Below are 23,898 nucleotides of genomic sequence, written 5' to 3' on the forward strand. Positions count from 1 at the left end.
AGATAAGCTTGTTTCTGAAACTTTAAATTCAGTTAATACTAGCCTGGTTGATCTACTATTGTTAACAAAGACAAGTTTAAAAGTAAAAATAAGTAGTTTGTTAAAGATAAATCATCTCAAAAGAAGGGACATCACAAGGCTACTGGTGGGAGGAATGAAGACAATGTCGATATGCTACGTTTGTGGTAAACAAGAGCACAAATCCTACCAGTGCAACCAAAAGAAAGATAGGTCAGATCAACGACCTGCCTCACAAGCAAATCTTGCTGAGCAAAATGACATTATAGCTATTGTGGTTGGCCAATTTAGTGGAAAACAAATTTGACTGGATTCTCAACACTTTTTCTCAAACCAAGAACTCTTTCATGACTTCTAGGGTACTGTCAGCGCGAGTGTATGTTCATTGGGTAACTCTGTTACTACAAGAGTACTTGGAAAAGGAAAAGTTCTCTTAAAACTCACTTATGGAAAAACTTTATCATTCAATGATATTCTGTATAATACTTTCGTTACGTAGCAACCTGGTGTCTGGAAGTTGTTAAATCAGCTAGGCTTAGAATTATACTAGAAGCTGACATGGTTATCCACACAAAAGAATGTTGACTTTGTTGGTAAGGGGAGACTTAGTTGATGGTCTATTTGTTTTAAACATCATTATTAATGTTTCCAATTTTGCTTATACTGTTGAGTTTGTTGATGTGTGACATGATAGATTACATCATGTGAATGTTGTATCAATAAAAAACTCAAAGCATTAAATCTTATCTATACATCTTAATCACATGAGGATGGTAGATATTCTATATGTTAGAAGCAAATTTATCCAAAAAAAAAAACCTTTTAAACATGTCACTACTATATACACAAAATTATTTGAATTAATTTACTAAAATTTAGCTTTAAAATTAAAGGATGAAGTTGATCGTATGTTTTTGAAATATAAAATACAAGTAGAAAATCAATTAGATAAAAAAATTAAAAAGTTAAAATCAGATAGAGAATGAATATAGTGATGAATCTCTTAAAGAATTTTGTGAATTAAATGACATTATTGATAAAATGATTGCACCTTATTTATCTCAAGAAAATGGTATAGTTGCACATGAAAATATAACAATTAAAGAAATGATAAATACTATGTTTTTAAGTTTTGGATTATCTAGAGAAATCATAAATTTAGTCTGCTAATAGAATCATAAAATTAATTAAATAAACTAGTGTTCTAGCATAGCATGTAAGACAGCTTTTAGTAAGAGCAACAGCTTCGGATATTTCAAACAAATTAAACAGGAAGATGTCCGCTTTTACAATACCATCATCTACTGCCTCTAAGAGGCTCTAGATAAGTTGTTTCTCGTCTTATTATCCTTCCCTTATTTAAATTCAAGTTACAAACAAGATCCCGTTCTCCTTAATGGTATCGATAACAATGCCAAGTTTACCTTCAATTCTTTCATCCTTCCTAGGCTCGTACGAAATTGCATATACATCTGCTTCCTTTGATCTCTCTGCAATAAGCTTCCCTATTACCCTACATGCATTGTGATCTGTAAGAGATGGTAGACTGTTTCTAAGATCCTTCGCATTTGTCGTCGCCACTGATATCACTTTGCTAGTTCCTCTATGCATTACCTTTGCATGGATAAATTTCTTCGAAAAGAAAACATTTAGTAAAAATGGCCTCATATACATATCTGTCCTTTGTTTCCATGATTTTTTGTTTGGTCGCTTTGCAGCCTCCCCTCGAGACCTTCTTGTCCAAGCTGATTGTATAAATAAAACCTACAAGTGTAAACATGCTGGCTCTTTATCAAAAGAAATGCAAATCTTAACGGTTATCTGGCTCTGTTTAAAGAGTGAATACAAACAGGCATGGATTTATTGACTAAATGTGCTTACAAGTTACACGGTCTTGCTCTAAATAAAGTAGGCCTTACCCTATATAGTGTCTAGCCAAAGCTAGCAACGAAAGAACTTGCTATTTTTAAAATAAGGCAAAGATGACGGGATAATAAGTACATCTGCAATAATTTTTTTTCTTGAAAACGTGTCGATTGAATAATTATACCTCAGTAATTTCTGTTATATTTTCCTTTCTTGTATTTTTGAAGAATCTTTTCTGTTATTTGTTTGCTCTGTACTTTTGTGACACGTTGTTTTGTTATCTTTAAATATCAAATACCAATCGATATGCCGTACACTGACCTTTTCACATAATTTCCAAGCAAATACTTTTCCCTCTTTTATTCTTTTATTTTTAATCAAGGGATATACTTTTCCTTAACAGAATGAAAAGAGACTAACGTTCCAAGATACAGTAGGATGGAATGTAACAAAACAATAATAAACCAAAATAAGGGACTTAAAGCATAAGTAGTAATTAAAGCAAAAACCAAAAAGAAACTTAAGCAATGAACTCTTTAAACTTAAGCAATAAAAGACTTTTCTCTCTTTTATTGCACATGGTACCAGAGCACAAACTCTTTAATTTCTCAAATTTGGCATAGCTCAAATAATTAGGCATTTAGTAACTCTACATCGTTTCGAACCCCTTCCACTTTATTCATAATACAATACTTATTTTGAAAAAGCTTCCACTTAAAAATCTAGCCATTCGTACTTGAACTTAGGGAGGCATGTTGACCTCAAACAAAAAGTCATCGATTTGAATCTTCACCATCACATACTGTTTGACCTAAACAAATGAAAAATTTTACTGACTCCTGAATAAAAAAATAAATTAAAAGTCTAACCACTTGGTGTAATATACACACTGACTTTGTCAAAATGATGTCGTTTAGTGTACAATAACTACTCCATGGACAAACTGCACAAAGAATCGAAGCCATTTTCCCTGTTCTGGAATTCCTTTCAACACTTCAAACAAAAATTCCCAACGGGAATAAATTAAAGGGATAATTGCAAATATAACAATTTGGCTCAAAGTATTAGCAGATATAGCACAATGCAAAAATAAATTGTAGATATAGCAAAATTTAGATCCAACTTTTAGAGTCTGTAAGTGATAAACTACATCGATGGTAGGAGTCTATCAACGATAGAGTCTATCACTAATAGGGGTCTATCGCTGATAGATTTTGCTATACTTGCAATTCTTTTAAAATGTTGCTATACAGTATACACTTAATAATAATCCCTAAAAGTGCTACCCATTACAATTACCCTACAATTAAATTCTCCCGTGACATTGCTCTCAACTTCCATTACTTCACAGTCCAACACCAAAGTATTTACAATCTCTTCGATTTTCTCCTTAACAAGTCCACTTTAGAAGCTTCCCTCTTCTTGAAAGAGTTCACAATTCCTTCAGTGGTAATAACCACCTTCTTCTAAATCGTTCTTGAACCTTTGAGGTATTAAAATATTCAGTATCGAGAATTCCATCCCAGTACCAATCTCCGCAGGCAACTCTTTTGCTGGTTTCAGAATCTTTTGACATGTAGAATTTCTTGCATTTGTTCTATTGGTGTTGAACCAGTTTTGCCCGACCCTCAGCTTGAAGGGACTTGAGTAACTCAGTTACAACACTTCAAACAAAATTTGTTTTTTTTCGTGTCAAATGAAAAATCCCCATTCTTTGCTTGCTGCAAATTAGGTCACAGAGTACTTTTCCATGCTCAATTAGAGCTCTCCTTCTGGTCTTTTTCTTTTTAGTGGTGAAGGGCATTGTGATTAGCTCATTTCCTAGTAAGAGGAAGGTGACAACAGCGGCTGTGCAAGAGAGGAGAGAGGCGTTGGCGGTTAATTGGAGGGCTGGGTGTGAGAGAACTAGATCTGCAATTAAAAGTTGCCAAAAAACTTGGACGGAAAACTACCTCACGTTTCAAGATATCTTTCAATAAACACACCCTTTATAGTCATATATTTATCTATATCTCTCCTCAAATTGGCACGTGATCAAAAAGAGAAGAAAAAGAAACCAATTTCCCTCTACATTCAAAGGACATTTGGTTTTTTCAGAGAGGCAGAAACCCTTAATTGAAAGGGTGTTTCTATATTGAATCATTTCCGAAGAAATTGGCACCAAAAGAATAGAGACAAATACTTGGAAGAAAGAAATTTTTATTTAGAAAGTACAAAGATGCACACTTTTGAGAGAATAATGTTTCACTCTCTCAATACTCACTCACTCTTCATCACTCTTAAGTTTTTCTGACTCTTTAGCTTTTGCTTCTTTCTTCCTTTGTTTTTCTTGACTTAGAAGTGGGATACAACTCCGTGAGATCCTTGCAGCTCAAGCAAGAGGATTTCTATAAGCTCTTTTAGGATCTAAACTATTCTAAATACTTCTATGAGGTTTATCCTTATCTAAAGAAATTCTAGAATTCCTTGGAGCCTAAAGAAATACTAGGATGTTTCTACAACATTTCTTTTGAGATACTTATTTACAATCTTCTAGATACATCTAGAGATGTCTAATATTCACATTTAAGTTATGTAGATACTTCAAGAAGCTTCTAGAATAGTTAGTGTTGCCTTCTACTTTAACATCATTGATCTTACCGTAATAGCAAGCCATCATTAGAATTTAAATGACTGAGGCATTTTCAACAGGAGAATCAGCAAGCACTTCTTGTTGACCTTGTTCTATTGTATCTTTAGCCTAAAAGGGAGAAAAGCCAAAGGTTGAAGATTGGCACAAGTTCTATTATCCATGTAGCTAGAGAGTCTCATAATCACAGGCCACAACACAAGTTTTAGACCTAAATCCAAGCTTGCCAGCTAGCAACTAACTTTTGAAATGATAGTATGATATAAACCAAGGAAAATAACCACCATGAAAGCCGTGTAACAATGATAGTGATACAATTCTTGAAAGAGAGTTGAGAGCTTCTTGGAGGAGTTTTATTGATGTGAATAATGAATGAAATGGTAACAAGTTCCCTTTAAATAGATCCAAGGCAAAAGGTGATTTCACAACCAAACTACCTAACTAACTGAACTAAATCTAACCTCCTTTAAATATACCCAAAGGAGAAGGGTTTTGTCACACCTAATCTAAAATGTTAATATGGAAAGTGAATAAAACAAACAAACAAATAAAATACAGCCAATCTAAATTCCCAAAGTATCCCTACATCAGATAGCATTGCCACCAAAAGGAGGTTCTCTCTTCCTCTTCTTCAAAAAGGTAGGTATATACTTGGTTCAATGGAAATCTTCCTGAATATTCCACATTTCAAATCGGAAAATTGTTAACGTAACCTAGCTGAGTCCAAGGATTTTAACATAGAGGAAACTTCTCACAAACTTAACTAAGTGATCATGGGTTCAAAATGTTCGTGGCCATTTATGTCACGAATTTCTAAGTTCAAAATGTTGTCCTCAATTTCACACCCAACTAAAATAGAAGGCCGAAAACGAAGTATTTGAAAGATGTGGAACTGGGACATAGATCAACAATAGCAATAAAGTCATTTGACCTGGAACGAAGCAGAAAATAGTTGAGAACTCTGTACACCATGGGACTGTCATTTCTGCCTTTTCCAGCCATATTAACAGTACCACTATGCTCATAAAATGACCGCACGTAGTATTCTTTTCAAATTCTCAAACCATATCCTGAAAAATTCTCATGATAATTCTTTAAAATTATCATGCAATTCTATGCCTCTCATTTTGTAATGAGTATATCTATTCTTTACTATGCAGCAAGTTTTAGGAAACTTGCGATATGGTGGAGTTCGTATTGACTATTGGCTTGAATACACAACTACCAGCAAACCCACCACAGATTAAACTTCGTCGCGAATAATTCTGCTTCTCCCAACAAAAGTGAACAACAATAGAGAAATTCGTGGCCCACAATCGATAAATTATAAACTTCAAAATGTAAATAAGATATCGTCCGGAATAGATGGGGAATCGAGTAGGATGGCAGTGAAGAAATTGTACCTTGGCATGCGCGGGACTGAAAGAGGCGAAAGGAGAGCCTCTGGATATGCTAACATGCGGAAATGAAGATGCCCACGAGAGAGACGATGATTTCGGTAATGGAACTGAACGCACAGAAGAACAAGACGGCAGTGAAGAAGATATTGCTGTGAAGGCCATCGTTCAGATTCAGGTCATTCATCCACCCACGGCTTTTGGGTGGAAGTGAGTGTGCGACTTGTGAGGGAATCGGTTAAATCGATAATTTGGATGTTAGAGTTTAAAAAGAAAAAAAAAAAAAAGTGTTAGAGCAAGTTTTGGTAGACTTTGAAAACAAATGACTCATGTTTTTAGACATATATTTGGTAACGGATTCAGAAATTATATTTTAATTTAAAGAATTATTTAAAATATTTCTAATATTATATATTTATAAATTATACAACTAGTCGATATTTAGAATCATACAATTTTTTTTATTAATATAATTTATGTTAAAAAATATATAATTATTATTTCGTAATATTGTATAATTTAGGTTAAAAAATATTTTTGTCTCTAAACCTTTATGAAAGTAACACTTTAGTTACATCTGTTCAATCTGAAATTCCATCTCTACGGTTTTTGGTATCGGTTTGATTTTAGTTCCTTTGTTTAAATCAATATCTATGTCAGGCTTCCCTTCCCGGTTGTCCTGTCCGGTTCAATCCATTGTTCTTCTGTCCAATCAAATATCCCGGTCGAGCTGGCTTGGCTGGTACATCAATCGATATATTGCTTGTTTGGTACACATATCTTTCAATGTCAATCAAGTTCTCGAATTCACTCCCCTTGCCTTTTGAGCGGAGGAAAAAGTGAAGAATTTCCATTTTATGAGCTTGTCTTTAAGAGAGAATAGGGAGTAAGTAAGGGGAAAAAGAGGCTATAGGTAGGCCGTTTGCTATTGCTAGTTGGGTTGCTCGCCTTTATATGGCTTGGCTTCGCTATTGCTCATGACTTGTATTGTGGTCGGCCTAAAAAGTTGTATTCCTACCATAAAATAATGTCGATTATCTAGTGCGTTAAGCTTCGCCAGAAGCAAGCAAGACGATGTAACGATTTAGTCTCTGTATTTTTAATTTTATAACAATTTAGTCCTTAAACTTTAGTATCTAATAATTTAGGCCTTATACTTTCAAATTTGTAACCATTTAGTCCCTAACATAAAAAATATTATCAAAATTAGATGTCAATGTAATGATGTAGACTTTATAACATGTTACCTAATACATAATATATGTTTTAGAAAATGAATGAGTTTATAATATTGTATTTCTAAATGTTTTTATCTTTATTTAAGATAATTCTGCATTTTAAATAAAATTCAAAATCTGGATACAATAAAAACATAAAAATGTTGTTTTTAAAATTTGCACGATTTGAATAACAGAATCCAAAAATAATTTTCAAAAATAGAATTTGAGTTGTTTGCAAAACACATATTTATTGATTTCAGATAATTTGAAAACATAAAAAAGAATCTATATTTTCTACCAAATAGACCCTTAATTTTTCATTTGGTGGTCGATCTCGATCGTAAAGGTTGAGAAAAACCATTTCAACGAATACTCGTGCTAGTTGTGAAAAAGGGAAAAAATTTAAGGGTTATTTCTGACAACTTTTCAAGAAATTTACTTGGGATTTTTGTATGCACGACCTATATTTGGAAGCCCAAATGAGATTTAATCCAACTTCTTAAAATCTAAGTATCTTTACCTTCCACTTGCGTTATCATCGGGTAAAGTAAATCTAAGATTTCTATGGATGTCATCGAATTCAATTTAATAGAGCAGTTGTTTTAATTAAGGGGATTAATTAGTAATTAGGACGATTGCCTTGACTATTTGGGCAAGTTGACTAAGCATATTAAATTGAGAGAGATAATCCTTAGTAATCTTATGATTAATTGAACATTAGTTGCATTCTAAATCATGAACTAGCCCTTTTTTTCTTACCTTCCTGCACTTCAATTTTTCACAATTTAAATTTTTGCATTTTATTTTCCTTGCTTTAAACACTCAAACCATTCGAGCTTTCTCGTGGTTCGATCTCAGACTTGCCGTTTGTGCTACTCAATAGTATAAGTAGTTTGTTTAGTGAATTATAAATATTATATAATTATTAGAGAGAGGTCTACGACGCCCATTCTTCGGTCCGACCACAAAGCTTAAACTCAAACCTCAAGTATCAAAATGTATTTTACTTTATTTTAATAGTATTATTTAGTGCAAATTACAAAATTCAGCTCTCAAGTATAGTGTTCATTACAATTGGACTCTAAAACTTCAATGGTAAACCTTATACCTTCCAATTTTTAAAGTGTAAAAATTGTATTTCTAAACTTCAAACCTAAAAATTTAGACTCTTGAACTATAATAGAGGTAAAAATCAAACTCAATCCATTTCACTTCATTTCTCTCTCATATTTCTTTCTTTTTTTTAAACTCTAATTTCTCTCTTTCCTTTCACATTTTCCTCCCACGGTCATTTCCCTTCCCTCACCAAACAACAAAATTTCGAAAGGAAATTACCGATGCGGTAGCTAGAATTGATTTAATGCTTGCAAAACTATTTTTTGGCTCGGAAGAAACAGGGGTTTTTGAGAATATTGATATAATCTTGGTGGGTGATATCATGGAAGTAAAGGTTGGAACTAGTGATAAGAAGTTTATTTTTCTAGATGATTTAGCTTGCATGGATTGTGATTCCAGAGGGTTGGGTTCAATCAAGAACTCCTCTGCTAGCAATTCCTCCACCTTCTTCCACCTTTTGGACGAGGCTTTGCAACATGGAAAAGTAGAGAATGGGAAGCATTTGAGAATTTATGTCAAGTAAGAGCTTCTATTTCACCTTCATTACAATGAGGAATCATCGATTTGGTTGTTTGATTTTCTATAAAAATTGAGTTTTTATACTGTTGTCCCCTTATTAGGGTCCAAAAGAAAAATGGTCACCAATTTCAAATTGAATAGAAATTAACCTTCTGCTTACACCAGCACCATGTGAATTGACCGATTTACCTTTGAGATCCACCTGTGAGCATGCATATTGAGAAGGCCACTTGATGCTCGATGTTTGATCCCTCGATCCACAATACATACTAACTTTTTGTATGGTTAAGTACATACTCGTTGCTTGATAAAATATGCTAAGTGCTCATTCTTTGATGCTTACTAGTTAGATATTCACTCTTCGATGCTTGTTTTGTCACGTTCCTTTTGCTCTGTAACTAATTCTCTTGTACGAACATACACAAAGGAAAATTTTCTGACAATTCCCACAACCCTCTCAAATTATTTTAATGAAAAGTGAAGTAATTTTTCTATTAATAAAAAATAAACGTAACACAACATTTGAAAATTACTCTAAAAACATTTAAACTCACTATGAACCTAAAATTTTGAACCCAGAATCCTTGAATTAAATAGGTGTATCCACGTAAAAAATCATAGAAACCATTGTATGACTAGCTTAAACCTAAAAAAAATTGAGTCTGGGTCACTGGTTTTCAATTTTTCTTGGGGGAGTCTTCAATATTCCATAAACTGAACCCATGTACTGGTTAGAAACAAAATTTCAGGAGTTTTTCACATAAACTGAAATGTGGTCATTTTTTGAATGTGCTAGTATTTGTCATTTTTCGTCTGTTTTGAGTGGTACCTCTGTCCTCCCATAACGAGCACTCATTATAGTGCACCTGTAATATTTTGAAAACATCAACGGATAGAAAGGCATTTGGATCTTTATAAACTATCAATTACCCACCTCAAGTAAGTAAATATACACCTATAAGCTTCTTTTTTATTTTCTCGACCTTGTGTGAGACGTTTGAACGTAGCTAAGAGGACGAGTGTGTGTGAGGGTGTGAGGGTGACTATGCATCATGATTACTAGCGATAAGTGAGTAAGTGTTAGTGGCACGTCTCAAAAAGGAAAGAACAGGGTAAGGACTCGAGTATGTGTAAAGAGGATCGAGTAGCGGGTGGCAAGGAGCAAGGATCGAGTGATGAGCAGAGAATGAGAAGAGTGAGATTTTTATAGAAACTATAATTTTTCTAACTTGTATGATTTTTTTAAGGATGAACAAGAGGCATTTATTCGTGCAATATGGTGGTACATGGGATGACACGAAACAATGCTATAATGGTGGTCATTTTAAGGGTATCCTAGTTTCGAGCACATTGATGTATATAGATTTAAGAAATCTAGTATATAAACTTACGTAAGTTAGTTCGTTAGAGTTGAACTTCTAATGAGAATGAAATAGAAGTTGGAAATTGATTCTCCTTCAATATGCTTAATTAGCGATGATGATGTCTAATTTCTCCTTTCAGAGTATGATTATACTAAACCTCATACATTTGTAAGTGCCAAGGAAATTCACTCGGAAACAACCTTCGATGACATGGAGAGAGAATGCTAACCCACGTGTGGAGTTAATGTTAATGAAACACGTGTAGATGAGAATATAGATGTTGCGCTCTTAAATGGTGTGATGAATGATAGCTTTACCTCGTGCTTTGAATCCTACATGAGATGAATGGTTTACTTTAAACGCAAATTTTTCATATTTAGACCCAAGTGCAAGTCTAAACAGAATAGTGTCACACCCCCTCCCAGAACCTCATTCTATCTTGGGAGGAGATGTGAAGATAGTAATTACCAATCCTCTTATAGCAACCAATGCCCATCTTCATATCCATCATCTGCTAGAAAATCCTTAGACACCCGATAACATAACATATATTTTATCGTAGACATCTCATGACTACACGAATTTAAACAGGAGTCCTAAAGGAACTCTTAAACAAGAATACCTATGAGCAGAAGCGGATCTTTCCAATTTCATTGTGACAGAATTACTACACATACATTCTAACAAACAGATATGCATTGTAAACACTAATTACTGGCATGCTTTAAAAGATAAATACAAAAGAGATCGAGGACTTACCAGTTGAAGACTTTCTTCAATAAACTCGATCTCACCGTGAGTGAACTCCTCTCGTCCAGTAAGCAACCACCCAGCACCACCACGGTCGTCTACATGATCAGCAGCGCATGAACACCAAGCAACCGGGGACGACATTACCACTCGAAGCCCTCAATATTCTCAGAGTGAGAATCCAAAAGGTGGACTTTGATGGAATTGGTAAAGGGGAGGAGGAAAAGTGATCGTGTATTACAAACAAGCAAGTGGGAGAAAGGAGAAGACTATCGTATAGTCGGGTATGCTTAATCGTTTAGAGTGGGGTACATGATCGTGTAGTAAACGCTAAGCGATCGTATATCAAAAGGTAAGCGATCGTTTAGTTACGCTCGACACGTTAAGCGATCGTCTAGCAAAGGTAAGCGATCGTTTAGATAATCACGGGCGATCATTTAGACAACGCAGGTGTGCGATCGTTTAGGAGGCGGGCACTATCATATAGGCTCTCATCACTAAGCGATCAAAGATTTTCACACTGTGAGCGAATTTTCGGATCTCTTTGAAAATGAAAAAAAAATCATTTTATTCTTCAGTTACAAGAACTGAATTCAATTCCCATTTTCACATGAATCCGGAGAAAACTTCGGCCAATTATCTCATAACCGCCTAATTATTAAAATAATGAATATAATCATATTATATTCTTAACTTATAGTTTGATATCACATATCTACTATAATGTTTTCTCCTCTACTTAATATAAATCATATTTATATCCAATTTCTCCAAAATAATGTATCTTTATCATATCATATATAATTAACCAGTTCAATTATATCATATATAATCGAACTCCCTCTTGTCAATTTGAACATTTCAAATTGACCCAAAAACTGATTCTTAACTTTTATCCAAGCTACCAAGGAGACCTTATGGACCTATGGCTCGAAGCTCCAATGGTACGTGAATAGCTGACTAAACTCTTTAGCCACGAGATCCACCATCCTCTAACTGCCAGACATTCCACTAAAGATCGACAGTTGAACTCTTCTTACCACAGAAATATTTATGTGTCCATTGGATATAATCAATCATGAGTATAATAACTCTCCACAAATGCTCGTAAGTATAGTTGGGCCAATTTACCATTTTGCCCCTGTAGTTACATCTCACTCCTTAAGTACCACTGATCCCTCTAATGAACAATACAACATAGTCCAATTATGTGTGAACACCTCTTGGGCCATGAGAAGATGTGTGGCATCACATCATTCAAGCCCTGGAATCAACCCTTAAGGGAGCTATCTATCTACTTACCCCTGCTTTGGGGAAGGAGTGAATTCCTTCTTGTGTAGCTGAATTCCCAACTCCCAAATCAGACGAATCCCCAAAATGGTAGGTTTGAGTCGGCGGCATGGCCACTCGCACCCATGCAAATCAGAGGACCACCCTCAATGACAGGAGTTACCAACTCACTCAAGATTGAGGTCATGTTACCTATGGCCATCCTAGTGAAATGAAGTCTCTATTATGAACGGTGTTATATAATGAGACGTTAACACTTCGTGCTCAGGTCTTATACAAACTTTTTGTATAGGGCGCCCCCGCTCGCATGTCCCCTACACGAATGATCAGGATCAGACCATCTGTGACAAGTCACAACACTTGTGACCATTCCATAAAGCGGGCCGCATTCGTAGCATTACCAGGATAAGATTTCCCTCCTATATCCATATACTACAGACCATTTTTGTTATCACTTAAGACATGATCCACTTGTATGTCACCATATACATGCTTAAGTTACCTACAAATAATTAGGGATTTCAGGTTTATTGGTTTGTGGTAAAGAAAATAAAACATTCAGATGAGCAAAATGAAGAAGTGAAGTAAATATCATATATTATACATCACAAGCGTTTGTACAAACTGTTTACAAACTACAGGACACGAGACTTTAGGGCATCAACCCCAACAATCTCCCACTTTTCCTAAAGCAAAATAGGGTGTACAAAAACAAGTACAAAACAATAAACTAGGGCATAAAAGCCTAACACAAGAAAATATCCCACTTGCCCTAGTCCAGCAACGGGGGTCTTGTAGACCCATGCTCTAAAGGTGACCCTCAAACACTGTAGCCATGAGAGCCTTCGTAAACGAGTCAGCAACATTGTGCTCCGAAGCGATCTTCGTGACAATCACATCTCCTCGATGCACTATCTTGCGGATTAGGTGATACTTCCGCTCTATGTGTTTGTTGCGCCTGTGGTTCCTAGGCTCCTTGGAGTTTGCCACTGCCCCACTATTGTCACAATAGAGGGTAATGGGCCTAGACATATCTGAAACAACTTCCAGTTCTGTCAATAACTTCCTGAGCCAGACGACTTCCTTAACAACTTCGCAAGTCGCTACGTACTCCGCCTCCATAGTGGAGTCAGCGATGCACCCCTGCTTAGTGCTTCGTCATACTACAACTCCTTCGTTAAGAGTAAAGACTAACCTTGAAGTGGACTTGCGAGAGTCCTAATCAGACTGAAAGTCAGAATCTGTGTATTCAATAAGGATCAAATCCCTAGATCCATACACATGCATGTAGTCCCTCGTTCTCCGAAGATACTTGAGATGTTCTTCACTGCTGTCTAGTGACCCTGGCCTGGGTTAGACTGATACCTACTGACTATGCCCACAGTGTAGTAGATGTCTGGTCGAGTACAAAGCATCACGTACATCAAATTGCCAACGAAAGATGCACATGGGACCCATCTCATCTCTTCAATCTCTTGAGGCATCTTAGGACACATGTCCTTAGACAAAGTGACTCTATGCCTAAACGGTAGTAGGCCCTTCTTAGAATCTTGCATCGAGTACTTAAACAATATCTTGTCAATGTATGATGCCTGAGACAGTGCTAGGACTTTGTTCTTACGATCTCGAAAGATCTGTATACCCAGAACAAACTGAGCCTCTCCCAAATCTTTCATTTGGAATTGGGTCGCTAGCAAGTTCTTAACTGTAGTCAGTAGACTTACATCATTCCCAATGAGTAGTATATCGTTTATATATAACACTAAGAAAACTACTAAAGTGTTGACGATCTTCTTGTAGACACAAGGTTTATCAACGTCCTGGTCAAAGCCATATGATTTAATCGCAGTATCAAACCGTATGTTTCAAGAGCTAGACGCCTGTTTTAGCCCATAAATAGACTGATTCAGTTTCCAAACTTTTTGCTCTTGACCTTGGGCAATGAATCCCTCGGGTTGCACCATGTAAATGGCCTCCTCAAGATTTCTATTCAGAAAGGTCGTCTTGACGTCCATTTGCCAGATCTCATAATTATAATAAGCTGCAATGGACAGAAGGATGTAGATCAACTTTAACATGGCAACAGGCAAGAAAGTCCCCTCATAGTCGACTCCCTTTCTAGGTGTAACCCTTTGCCACAAGTCGAGCCTTGAAGGTTTGCACCTTCCCATTAGCACCCCGTTTGTGCTTTTAGATCCATTTATAACCTATACGTCTTATCTCATCAGGCTGATCTACAAGATCCCATACTGAGTTGAAGTACATTGACTTCATCTCGAGATTTATGGCTTTGACCCATTCACCCCGGTCTACATCCTCCATTGCCTTCTGATAAGATAATGGATTATCAACGTCGCCATCTGCTACCATATCAAGGATTTCTGTGAAACCCAGATAGTGAACAGGCGGGTTCACAACCTTCCCACTATGTCGAGGGTCCTTCAGCTCTTGAGGTGGAACCGATCTACTAGATGAACTATCATCCAACTCTTGCTGATGAAGCAAGCTCTTCAACAACTCTTGTTGAAGTTTCAATAGTTTCATTGGAAAGCTCACGCAACACGACTTTACTATGTGGACTGTGCTCCCTTATATGTGAAAGAGTTAAATAACATGCAGCGGAAGTATCAAGGATCCATAAGCATTCAAATTCACTGATTTTGCCAGAAACTAAAGCATGCTTTTCTAAAAAGTGAGTTTTAAGATCATACCTTTGAAGAACTCTCCAAGAAAGGATAATGACCTTTGTGTGAGGATGAAGATGAAGGTAATGGAGAAAATTTAATCTCCATTTTGTGCAACCATGCAAAACGGTTTTCCATTTTCTTTTAAAACAAAAAATGATTTAAACCATTTTAATTCAAAAAATATTTTCTTAAATTAATTTCATAAATAAATTTAAAATATTAATTAATTTAATATCAAATATTAAATTAATTTTTTCACAATAATCATCTTCATATATTTATATATTCTCTTGTTCCGTTTAATTTGAACGTTTCAAATTAATTTTTCAAGCTACCCTAAAACTTATCCATTTACAAGCTAGTAGGGGGACCTCGAGGACCTATAGATCATGGGCTTCAACGATTTGAGATTAATCGGCTAAACTCATTAGTCCAATCTATCCCCCGTTCGTTAACTAATGAGACACTCCACTATAGCCCATAGCTGAACTCCTCTCACTATAGATATATTATGTCCACTTAATAACCATCATCAATAAGTCGATCCTTCACAGGTTGTTCGTAATCACAGGTAGGTCAAAAATACCGTTTTACCCCTGTGAATACATCTTGTTCCTAAAGTTCCTATTGATTCTCTAATGAACAATTCTGATTCATAATCTCTATAAATCAAATCTTTTCTCTATTATGAGTGTCACACCCTGTTCCAGATTTCCTTTCTAACCTAGAACGAAGCGTGAAGACGTTAAACATCACTTCTCTTCATGACATCTAACGTCCCAACTTTTAACGTATCCTGTACTTAAGATCAAACCCAGACTTCCAAACCCATTTTAAAAAATAATCCATGTTTGTTGACAGAGTTTAGGAATTTGATTCAGTTTAAATCACAATACTGTTTAAAGAGATTTACAAACCAACAATAAGGATTATTTTGAACAAAACCTCCCATGACATGTAACTCACAAGTTCTAGCTGTTCTGGAATATTCTCAAATACATGCACAAACAATACAACAGATGTTTAATAACACTAATGGCGTTTGACGACTCAGCAGGCACCAGGAACTTGTCGCTACCTGGGGGTGGGGAAAAACATAAAACATGAAAAGCATGAGCTAAAGCCCAGTGAGTGGTAATTTAATATAAACATAAGCTATCGCTTTCTAAATCATCAATAGAGTTTATCAAATCATTCAGTAAACCATTGAACAAAGTATAAAAGATTCAACAGCATCTCAAACACGTGCTAGTAAAAAAAAAGTGGCATGATCAACTCTCATAAACACATTATAAAGCATTCAGTCGTTATCAGAAAATCACACCAACTCTGTACCCAAATACTCGTTTACAACGATGGGTTACTCTGGACAAAGAATCCCCCCCGCGGTGTAAACCAAATCACAAGGTCATACGTGCACACAGAGCTGCCTCAAGGCTAAGCATAAATACACACCATAGGCCCAAGTTACTCAGGACTTCCCGATATACTCTGGTCACATCTGACCCCGGTGGTAGCCCTTTAATAGCCTGGGTGGCGCTACAGGCGCAGGTTCCTCTGGACTTCCTGGTATACTCTGGCCACATCTGACCCCGGTAGCCCCCCGATCGCCTGAGCGATGCTACTGAAACACATTCAAGTAGCACAGGAAAATAACCATCTCTCGAGTACAAGAATTAGTAGTTTGAAACCACTTTCACAAACATTCAGCATTTTTAAATTCAACATCAAGAGGTTTTCATATAAAACCATACAAGTCACAATTGTATAAACTTTGGTTCCAAACTACATTGTTATAAAACAGGTTCATATAAACCAATGAGAGTTCAGAAATCCTGATTTAAACATTTTTGAAATATTTGTCAAGTAAAACAGATCATGCCATCACATTTCATAAATCATAGCATACTATCATATATAATTACTTTCTATACCAAAACATTTGAAAATAGACCACTCACTGTTAATCGGCTCCTCCTCATAATTTCGGTTTCTCCATCTCCCGTTTATCCTAAAATTATATTGATAATCCTCTAATTATCCTTCACATGACCATAATCCAATTATTTGAAAATTAATCTTCAAGTATAACCAATTTCACTTAAACTTTTGTCAAATCCCTAATTTGATCTAAGGTAGAGTTTGCTTTGTAATTTGGTCACTTAATTACTCTAAAATTAACTCAAGACCTTAAAATTAATCTTCAATAAGAACTAATTCTATTCCAATTTTTCTCAATTTTTCTCATTAACCCTAATTAGGGTTTACTTCAAATTAACCCTTAATCAACTTCATAGTTGACTTAAGATCCCAATTTCTTCAAATTCAAGGTTTAAGGCATCATAACAATACCAATTGAACGTTAAGAGTTTGGACGTTAGATGTCATGGAGAGAAGAGAAATCTGGAACGGGGTATGATAGCTTGGTATCAGAGCATGATTTTGGGAAGCCTAAGGGTGTTGGGTCAGAAAGTCGATATGAGTTAGAGTTGCATTAGTAAGTTGCACTGGTCTTTTCACTAAGGTATGTGAGACATCATTGCATTGTATGAAACATGTATCATTGTGGCAAACGACAAAGTCAAGCATCAGAAGGAACTGTAAGTGCTACTTGTAAACCATGGTTGGAAAGAAGTGTTTGATGGCAAAATTATGTACTTCCAGACTGAGATTGACCTAAAGGAAATCAATGGAGGGTCATTTAAATCATGAAGGCGCTATAGGAAATAGTGATGGACAAGTTAGTCTAGAGAAAAGCTTTGAGATTGAATGCTTAAAAGTTTTCATAGCAACAGTTTTCAATAGAGCAATTGATTCTATGGATGCAAGAATCTGGTTAGCCAAGTTAGGAGAATGCTTCAGAATGAACTGTCCTACCCATAAAAGAGTAAAAGTTCTACATCCTTGTTTCAAGGTGAAGCTGAGAACTTATGACGCATGTTTGAAACCAGTTATGAAGAAAAGGGAGAGATAAGTTGGGAAAAGTTTAAGGAAACTTTCCATGAAGAGCCTGATCCAAAGTCTCTATAGTGAAAAACGGAAGTAAATTTTGAGGTTGGTACAGTGTTTAAAAACCGGATGGAGAAAAGTTTAAGGAATGATTTAAGTGTGCAATTGTTTAGTTTGAAAATGAAACTGATAAGTGTAAAAGGTCGAGAATGAACTATGAGATGAAATTTGAACCTTTGTCATAGTAAGTGCAAAGCGGAGAGTTTTCTCAAAACTAGTAGAGGTAACTAAAAGAGTAGAGAAAAGTTTGTTAGGAAGAAGAGATAAAAGGAAAACAAAAAGGGATGTTCATGTGGGCAATTCCTCGAATACACCGCATAAACAGTTAAATAGGAGACTTATACCTAGAGTTATGAGTAGAGGAAGTTTCAAGTCAAGGTATGATTGAAGAATGAAATCAAAAGAGAAACTAAGGGTCAGGAGACTCTATCTGTCCTGTAGTTATATCTGAGAAGCCAGGTATGACACAACCCAGAGAATTATTAGCAAGTGTAGATGTGCAATCTCATTTTTCATCTTGTGAAGAACATCATTGGGGTTGGTGATTGAAAGGGACCACTGTTTGTGATAATTGTAGACAACATGGTTGTTATAGGGAAAAACGTCCACAGTTGTTACATGGGGGTGTTATGTAAAAGAATAATTTGCTGTTTAGGTGTTCATTGTATAGGATATTTGTGGATTGTGTTCCTGTGTATTGTGTTGTTTTCTTCACTATGTGGGTTTGTTAACATTAATGACATAAAGGTGTGGTTTAATATCTTGACGTATCCAGAAGTGGATGTAATGCCAGGAATAACTTAAAGGAGTGGCAGGAGAATCCTTTAAGCTATTATGCACTCGCTAAAGAAAGAAGACAAGTTATAATAGAAGGATAGCATAATTGTTGAGTTATGTACTAGAAGTGTTAGTTAATAAGATTGATCGGTGGAGTGAAAAATTCCTAGATATTTGGCCTAAGTGGTCTAGCATGGTACCTAGGACAGTAATGACCTTTTCAGCAACGTATAGGTTGGTTTTGGAAGAGTTCGAAAGAGAGTTAGGGATCCAACTATAGGAACCAGTGGATAAGAGTTACTCCTAACTGGTGTATTATGTGTGATGGATCAATACATATTGGGTTTAGGAAAGGAAATCAATTAGTCTTAAGCCAGTACATGTTACGAGAATCTTAAAATTATTAGAGAGAGACTAAAGGCAACTCAAGATTGACAAAGAGTTATACGGCGGTGTGAGGAAGGATTGAGGAAAGAAATACATACCCTTATAACAACTACTGCTGAGTAGAAAGAATTTTCTAACTAGTAGAAGTAGCTATGTGAATGGAAAAGAGTGTGATGGAAGAAACTGGACAGGAGGAATAGTATATAGTGGTAATGGATTTAAATTCTCCAAGTCCATATGTTGAATGAACAAGAAGTGAAGGGAATAAAAGATTTGCATTTGGAATACCTAATAAAGGAACTTTAAAATCCAAGCATGGAGGTACATCGGGTTTCAATTTGAGTTCGAGTAAAGAAAATCGGGGAACAGAGGGAACTGTTTCTAGTGAGCAACTTAAAGAATCCGTTACTAGTATTAGAAGGAGACCTTTGTGTTTAATATGAACCAGGTATCATTAGGAACCGTGTTAGAATGAAACTCATACTTGTTATAAATGTGGACAACCTGGTCATCTTTAAAGAGAATGTCCACAGTTGATGGAAGTTTGTTACTCACAGCTATTCATCTGACTACCTTACCTGAATTTCGAGGACGAAAGTCTCAAAAAGGGGGTAGTAACTTGTAAGCCCTTTCTTCTTCTACTTTTTCTTGGGATATTAGGAAGCACATAGTTGAGATTGAACTCAAGGACTTGAGATAAAGTTTGATGTGGATCTCCTGTTAAGATTTATAATTAAAAATAAAAATATTTGGATTGACGTTTGTTTCATTCAGGAAGAGGAAGTAAGAACTTGGGGAATAATTTAAGGGTAATGAACTACTGTAGATCAAAGGATAATCCCGAACAAACAGGAGTTCATAGCTAGATTAGGATTAAGATCGAGTTAACCTAGGTTAGATAATAAATGAAATATTCAATTTTAATAGTAAACGATCGTTATAAAGAAAAGTGACTATTTTCGTGGTCCAATCTATATGCAAACTCATTACATAGGATGCCCCCACTCTCATGTCTCAAGATGAATGTTTTGTGGATCACATCGTTTGTAGCACCTTACAACTTCTTGTAACAACCATAGAGTGGGCCGCATCCAATAGTGTTACTGGGATGAGATACCCAATTTCATCCATATACTTATTAGACCATTTAGGCTATATATTGTCAACTTGATCCTGTTTATGTCACTATATAAAGTTATAGCATTTAGACTATGTCAGGGATGCGTTTATTGGATTTTCATAATAAGATGCAAAATCAAGAAGTCATTATTATTAATAAAATAGAATGTTTAACACAAACTGCGAGTTCTAGGACATTCCCAACAATCTTCCACTTGGACTAAAACTTCAGTGAGAACAAATATATACAATATAGTGTTGAGATACATAATGGGAAAAATACAATAAACTAGGGCATCTATAATACCATAGACATTTATTGGATTTTCATAATAAGATACAAAATCAACAAGTCATTATTATTGATAAAATAAAATGTTTAACACGAACTGCGAGTTCTAGTACATTCCCAACAATATGATCCTTCTCTAGGAAAGTAGCATTCGTAGAAACAAACACCCTATTTTCCGACGGATCATAAAAATAACCCCTTCGTGTGCCTTTGGGGTAGCCTACAAAGAGGCATAACCTCAACTGTGGTTCCAACTTCTTGGGATTTACCTCACGCATATGTGTTGGGCAGCCCCAAATGCGGAAGTGACGTAAACTATCTTTACGCTTGTTCCACAACTCTAGAGGTGTTCTCGCAACATTCTTGGAAGGAACACAATTGAGTATGTAAATCGCAGTCTCCACTACGAAACCACAAAACGAGTCCGGTAAGGAAGCGTAACTCATCATCAAACGAACCATGTCCAACAAGGTTTTATTCCTCCTCTCCGCTACACCATTTTGTTGAGGTGTACCTGACGCTGAGAATTGGAAAATGATTCCATGTTCTATCAAATAGTCCTGGAATGCCAAGTCCAAAAACTCTCCACCTCGATCTGATTGAAATATATTAATCCATCTATCCAATGCGTTTTCAACTTCAACCTTGAACTCTTTGAACTTTTCAAAGTATTTATACTTCCGTTGCATTAGATAAACATACCCATACCTAGAGTAATCATCAGTAAAACTGATAAAATACTTATAGCCACCTCGGGCTCGCACATTCATAGGACCACAAAGGTCAGAATGTACCAACTCAAGAGGCTCTTTGGCTCGATAACTTTTTCCAGTAAATGGTCTTTTAGTCATCTTACCCTTAAGGCAAGATTCGCACACTGAGAATTTTTTTCTAACTCACTTAGAAGGCCATTCTTCATCAATCTCTCAATCCTATTGAGATTGATGTGCCCTAATCGAAGGTGCCAAAGTTGGGTATTTTCTTCTGGAGAAATTCATTGATGTTTAGATTGAGTTACAACAGATTTAAACAACTCCGTGTTATGAAGGGAACTTAAGGCTAACGGTCTTAGCACATACAAGTTACTTTCCAGATAAGCTGTACAAATATTAACACCATCTTTATGAATAAAAACTTTATCCACATTGAAAGAAAGTATATATTTACATTGTAATAGACACTTTACAGAAATAAGGTTCCTCTTAAGTTCAAGAACAACATATACATCGTTTAAAACTAGAAACCTATTCTATAAAGATAACTGGATGCTTCCTACTACCACAGCTGAGACGACGTGTCTGGTGCCTACTCGCATCGTCATCTCACCAGCCTCTAGTTGTTGGCAGGATCTAATTCTGAAAAAAAGAACAAACGTGATTAGTGGCACCAAAATTAATTATCTAGGCAGAATCATCATTCTTCACTAAACATGTTTCTAGTACAAGTAAATCATATTTACCTTTATCTGTCTTGGCGGTCTTCCTTTCCTTCAGCCAGCGAGGAAAATTCCTCTTCCAATGTCCATCCTGGTTGCAGTGGAAACATTTTCCCTTTTCAACCGATGGCAGATGCCTTCTTGGGGCGACAGGTGGTGTGTTAGCAGGCGCTTTCCCTTTGCCCTTATCACCCTTCTTCTTCTTCCCCTTTGTAGAGTTAGAAGTAGAAGATGCAGACTTCGTTCCTGAAGACGAACCTCGATGGAACGTCCTAGAGGATGAAGCAACATTTGCCTCAACCTTTTTCCCTCCTTACTTTTAGTAAAGATTGGTATGTCTGCAACTCGTTGAGGAGAGTTGTAAGGGTGTATTTCACTTTGTTAAGAATCACATTGCTAACAAAGTGCAAGAAGCTCTCCAGCTAAGAATGCAGGATTATGCTAACCTGACTGCCTTCATCGATAATAGACCCATTCAACTCTGCCACATTGAAGTGGACCATCATGTTAAGCACATGCTCATGAATAGAGTTGCCTTCCTCCATTTTAGAGTTGAATATATATTTAAGAGCCTCTTGCTTGAGCTATTCAGACGGTTATACAAACATCCCCCCGCAGGGACTCCATGATCTCACGTGTTGAGACCCTGGGTTCATGCTTCTTGGCCAACACGTCATTAAGACTTGCCAAGATATAGGCTCGGGCCTTCTCATTCACCCGTGTCCATCGCTCGTACGCCTCCCGAACATTTTGAGCGATGTTGGGAGCTGGAATAGAAGAACAGGCCTCTGTAAGAGCAAACATGAGATCCTCGATGATTAGAATAGTCGTGATCATATGTTTCCATGTTGAAAAATTGTCACCAGTAAGTTTCTCGGCGCTAAGCAAAGCTAAAGTGGCTGTAGCCATTTTAAAAACTTGTTGCTGAAAAACGAACAAAATTTTATAAGATTTTGCTAAACCACATTTTAACCAATTAATTTTAGCAAAATAGTTTGAAGTACCCTAAGTGTAAAGACTTTTATTTTGCAATGATGCCACAACGAGGTAGGACAAACGTCACCGGTGGGGTGATCAGATACCCCTTCATTGGGATGAGACCTTCTCAACCATTAGGCAGAACCAACTCTTGGAACTAAATTTAATAGCCACCATTTATTTGGTCTAGAACTGTTAACCTTTAAAAATTCCGCGTAAGTATGATCCCTTGCTTTCGGCACCAGAGTCCCACCCTAATGAGCCCACCATAGGGAAGAAGCAAATTAGGACAAGAGACTAAGTAACTTTATCCTCTTACAGGAGATCAAATAAAGAAACGTGCAAAATTGTCATCCTATAGGGGACACTCCCAGGGTGCCTCGAGGCGATGTGCCGAAACTTTATTCAATCCAACGAGGGAAACCGTGGGATATGCTGTCACACTTCCCACTCCCACTTACTATGAACATTCTCTCCATCCACCTTGATATTGACCTACCCAAACACCATTCTTTAGGGGAACACTCCTAAGGTGCCACAAGGCCGAGAGTAGATCTCATGGTGTGTAGTATATGGGAGAAACGTGAAAGGTTTAAATGAAGCATCATATGCCCCAAGTACCTTCTACTGAATGTTCTACCTAGGGGTTCATTAACCTAGACAATCCGGCTATTGATTTTAGTATAAGTCGTCTTTTTAAGTCCGCTCATAAACAACTTTTGTCTATGAAATGAACAAGTTCAAGTAGTCACATTTAAACACTTTAATTGACTATCCTTAACTTGCATGCATGCATCAAATCTATCTAATTCACCTTTCTAGGTAAGTTCCCAGGTAGGGGTGTTACGTTTCCGTCAACTTAAATACCCTACCTAGACAGAACCCGCCTTAGACAAAAGGTTCAGATAGATTTGCTATACTTTAACCTTTTATTAGTCAATTTAATCCTATTAAACTGATTAAAAGATTAAAGCCTAAGGGTTACTAATCATATTAGAACCGTGATCTTAGGTCTATGTCATCCAAGTTTTACACATTTTAAAAC

The 23,898-nt window shown here is 36.2% G+C and overlaps 1 protein-coding gene and 1 pseudogene across 2 annotated transcripts; both read right to left on the bottom strand.

The window, feature by feature from the left end:
- Positions 1 to 1,244: 1,244 nt before the first annotated feature.
- On the bottom strand, positions 1,245 to 6,224 carry LOC120076525 (uncharacterized). The gene is made up of 2 exons (XM_039030379.2): positions 5,917 to 6,224; positions 1,245 to 1,782 (listed from the first exon to the last, which is right to left on the bottom strand). The coding sequence occupies exons 1-2, from the start codon at positions 6,073 to 6,075 to the stop codon at positions 1,384 to 1,386; spliced, it is 558 nt and encodes a 185-aa protein (XP_038886307.1). The 5' UTR covers positions 6,076 to 6,224; the 3' UTR covers positions 1,245 to 1,383.
- Positions 2,640 to 5,571, bottom strand: LOC150036922 (uncharacterized; annotated as a pseudogene). Its single transcript, XR_016529147.1, has 3 exons — positions 3,557 to 5,571; positions 3,189 to 3,273; positions 2,640 to 2,854 (listed from the first exon to the last, which is right to left on the bottom strand). The product of XR_016529147.1 is annotated as an uncharacterized LOC150036922 (transcript).
- Positions 6,225 to 23,898: the final 17,674 nt, after the last annotated feature.

This window comes from Benincasa hispida, chromosome 4 (assembly GCF_027475165.1).
Source record: "Benincasa hispida cultivar pf3 chromosome 4, pf3_genome.v1.1, whole genome shotgun sequence".
In the NCBI taxonomy this organism is placed as follows: domain Eukaryota; kingdom Viridiplantae; phylum Streptophyta; class Magnoliopsida; order Cucurbitales; family Cucurbitaceae; genus Benincasa; species Benincasa hispida.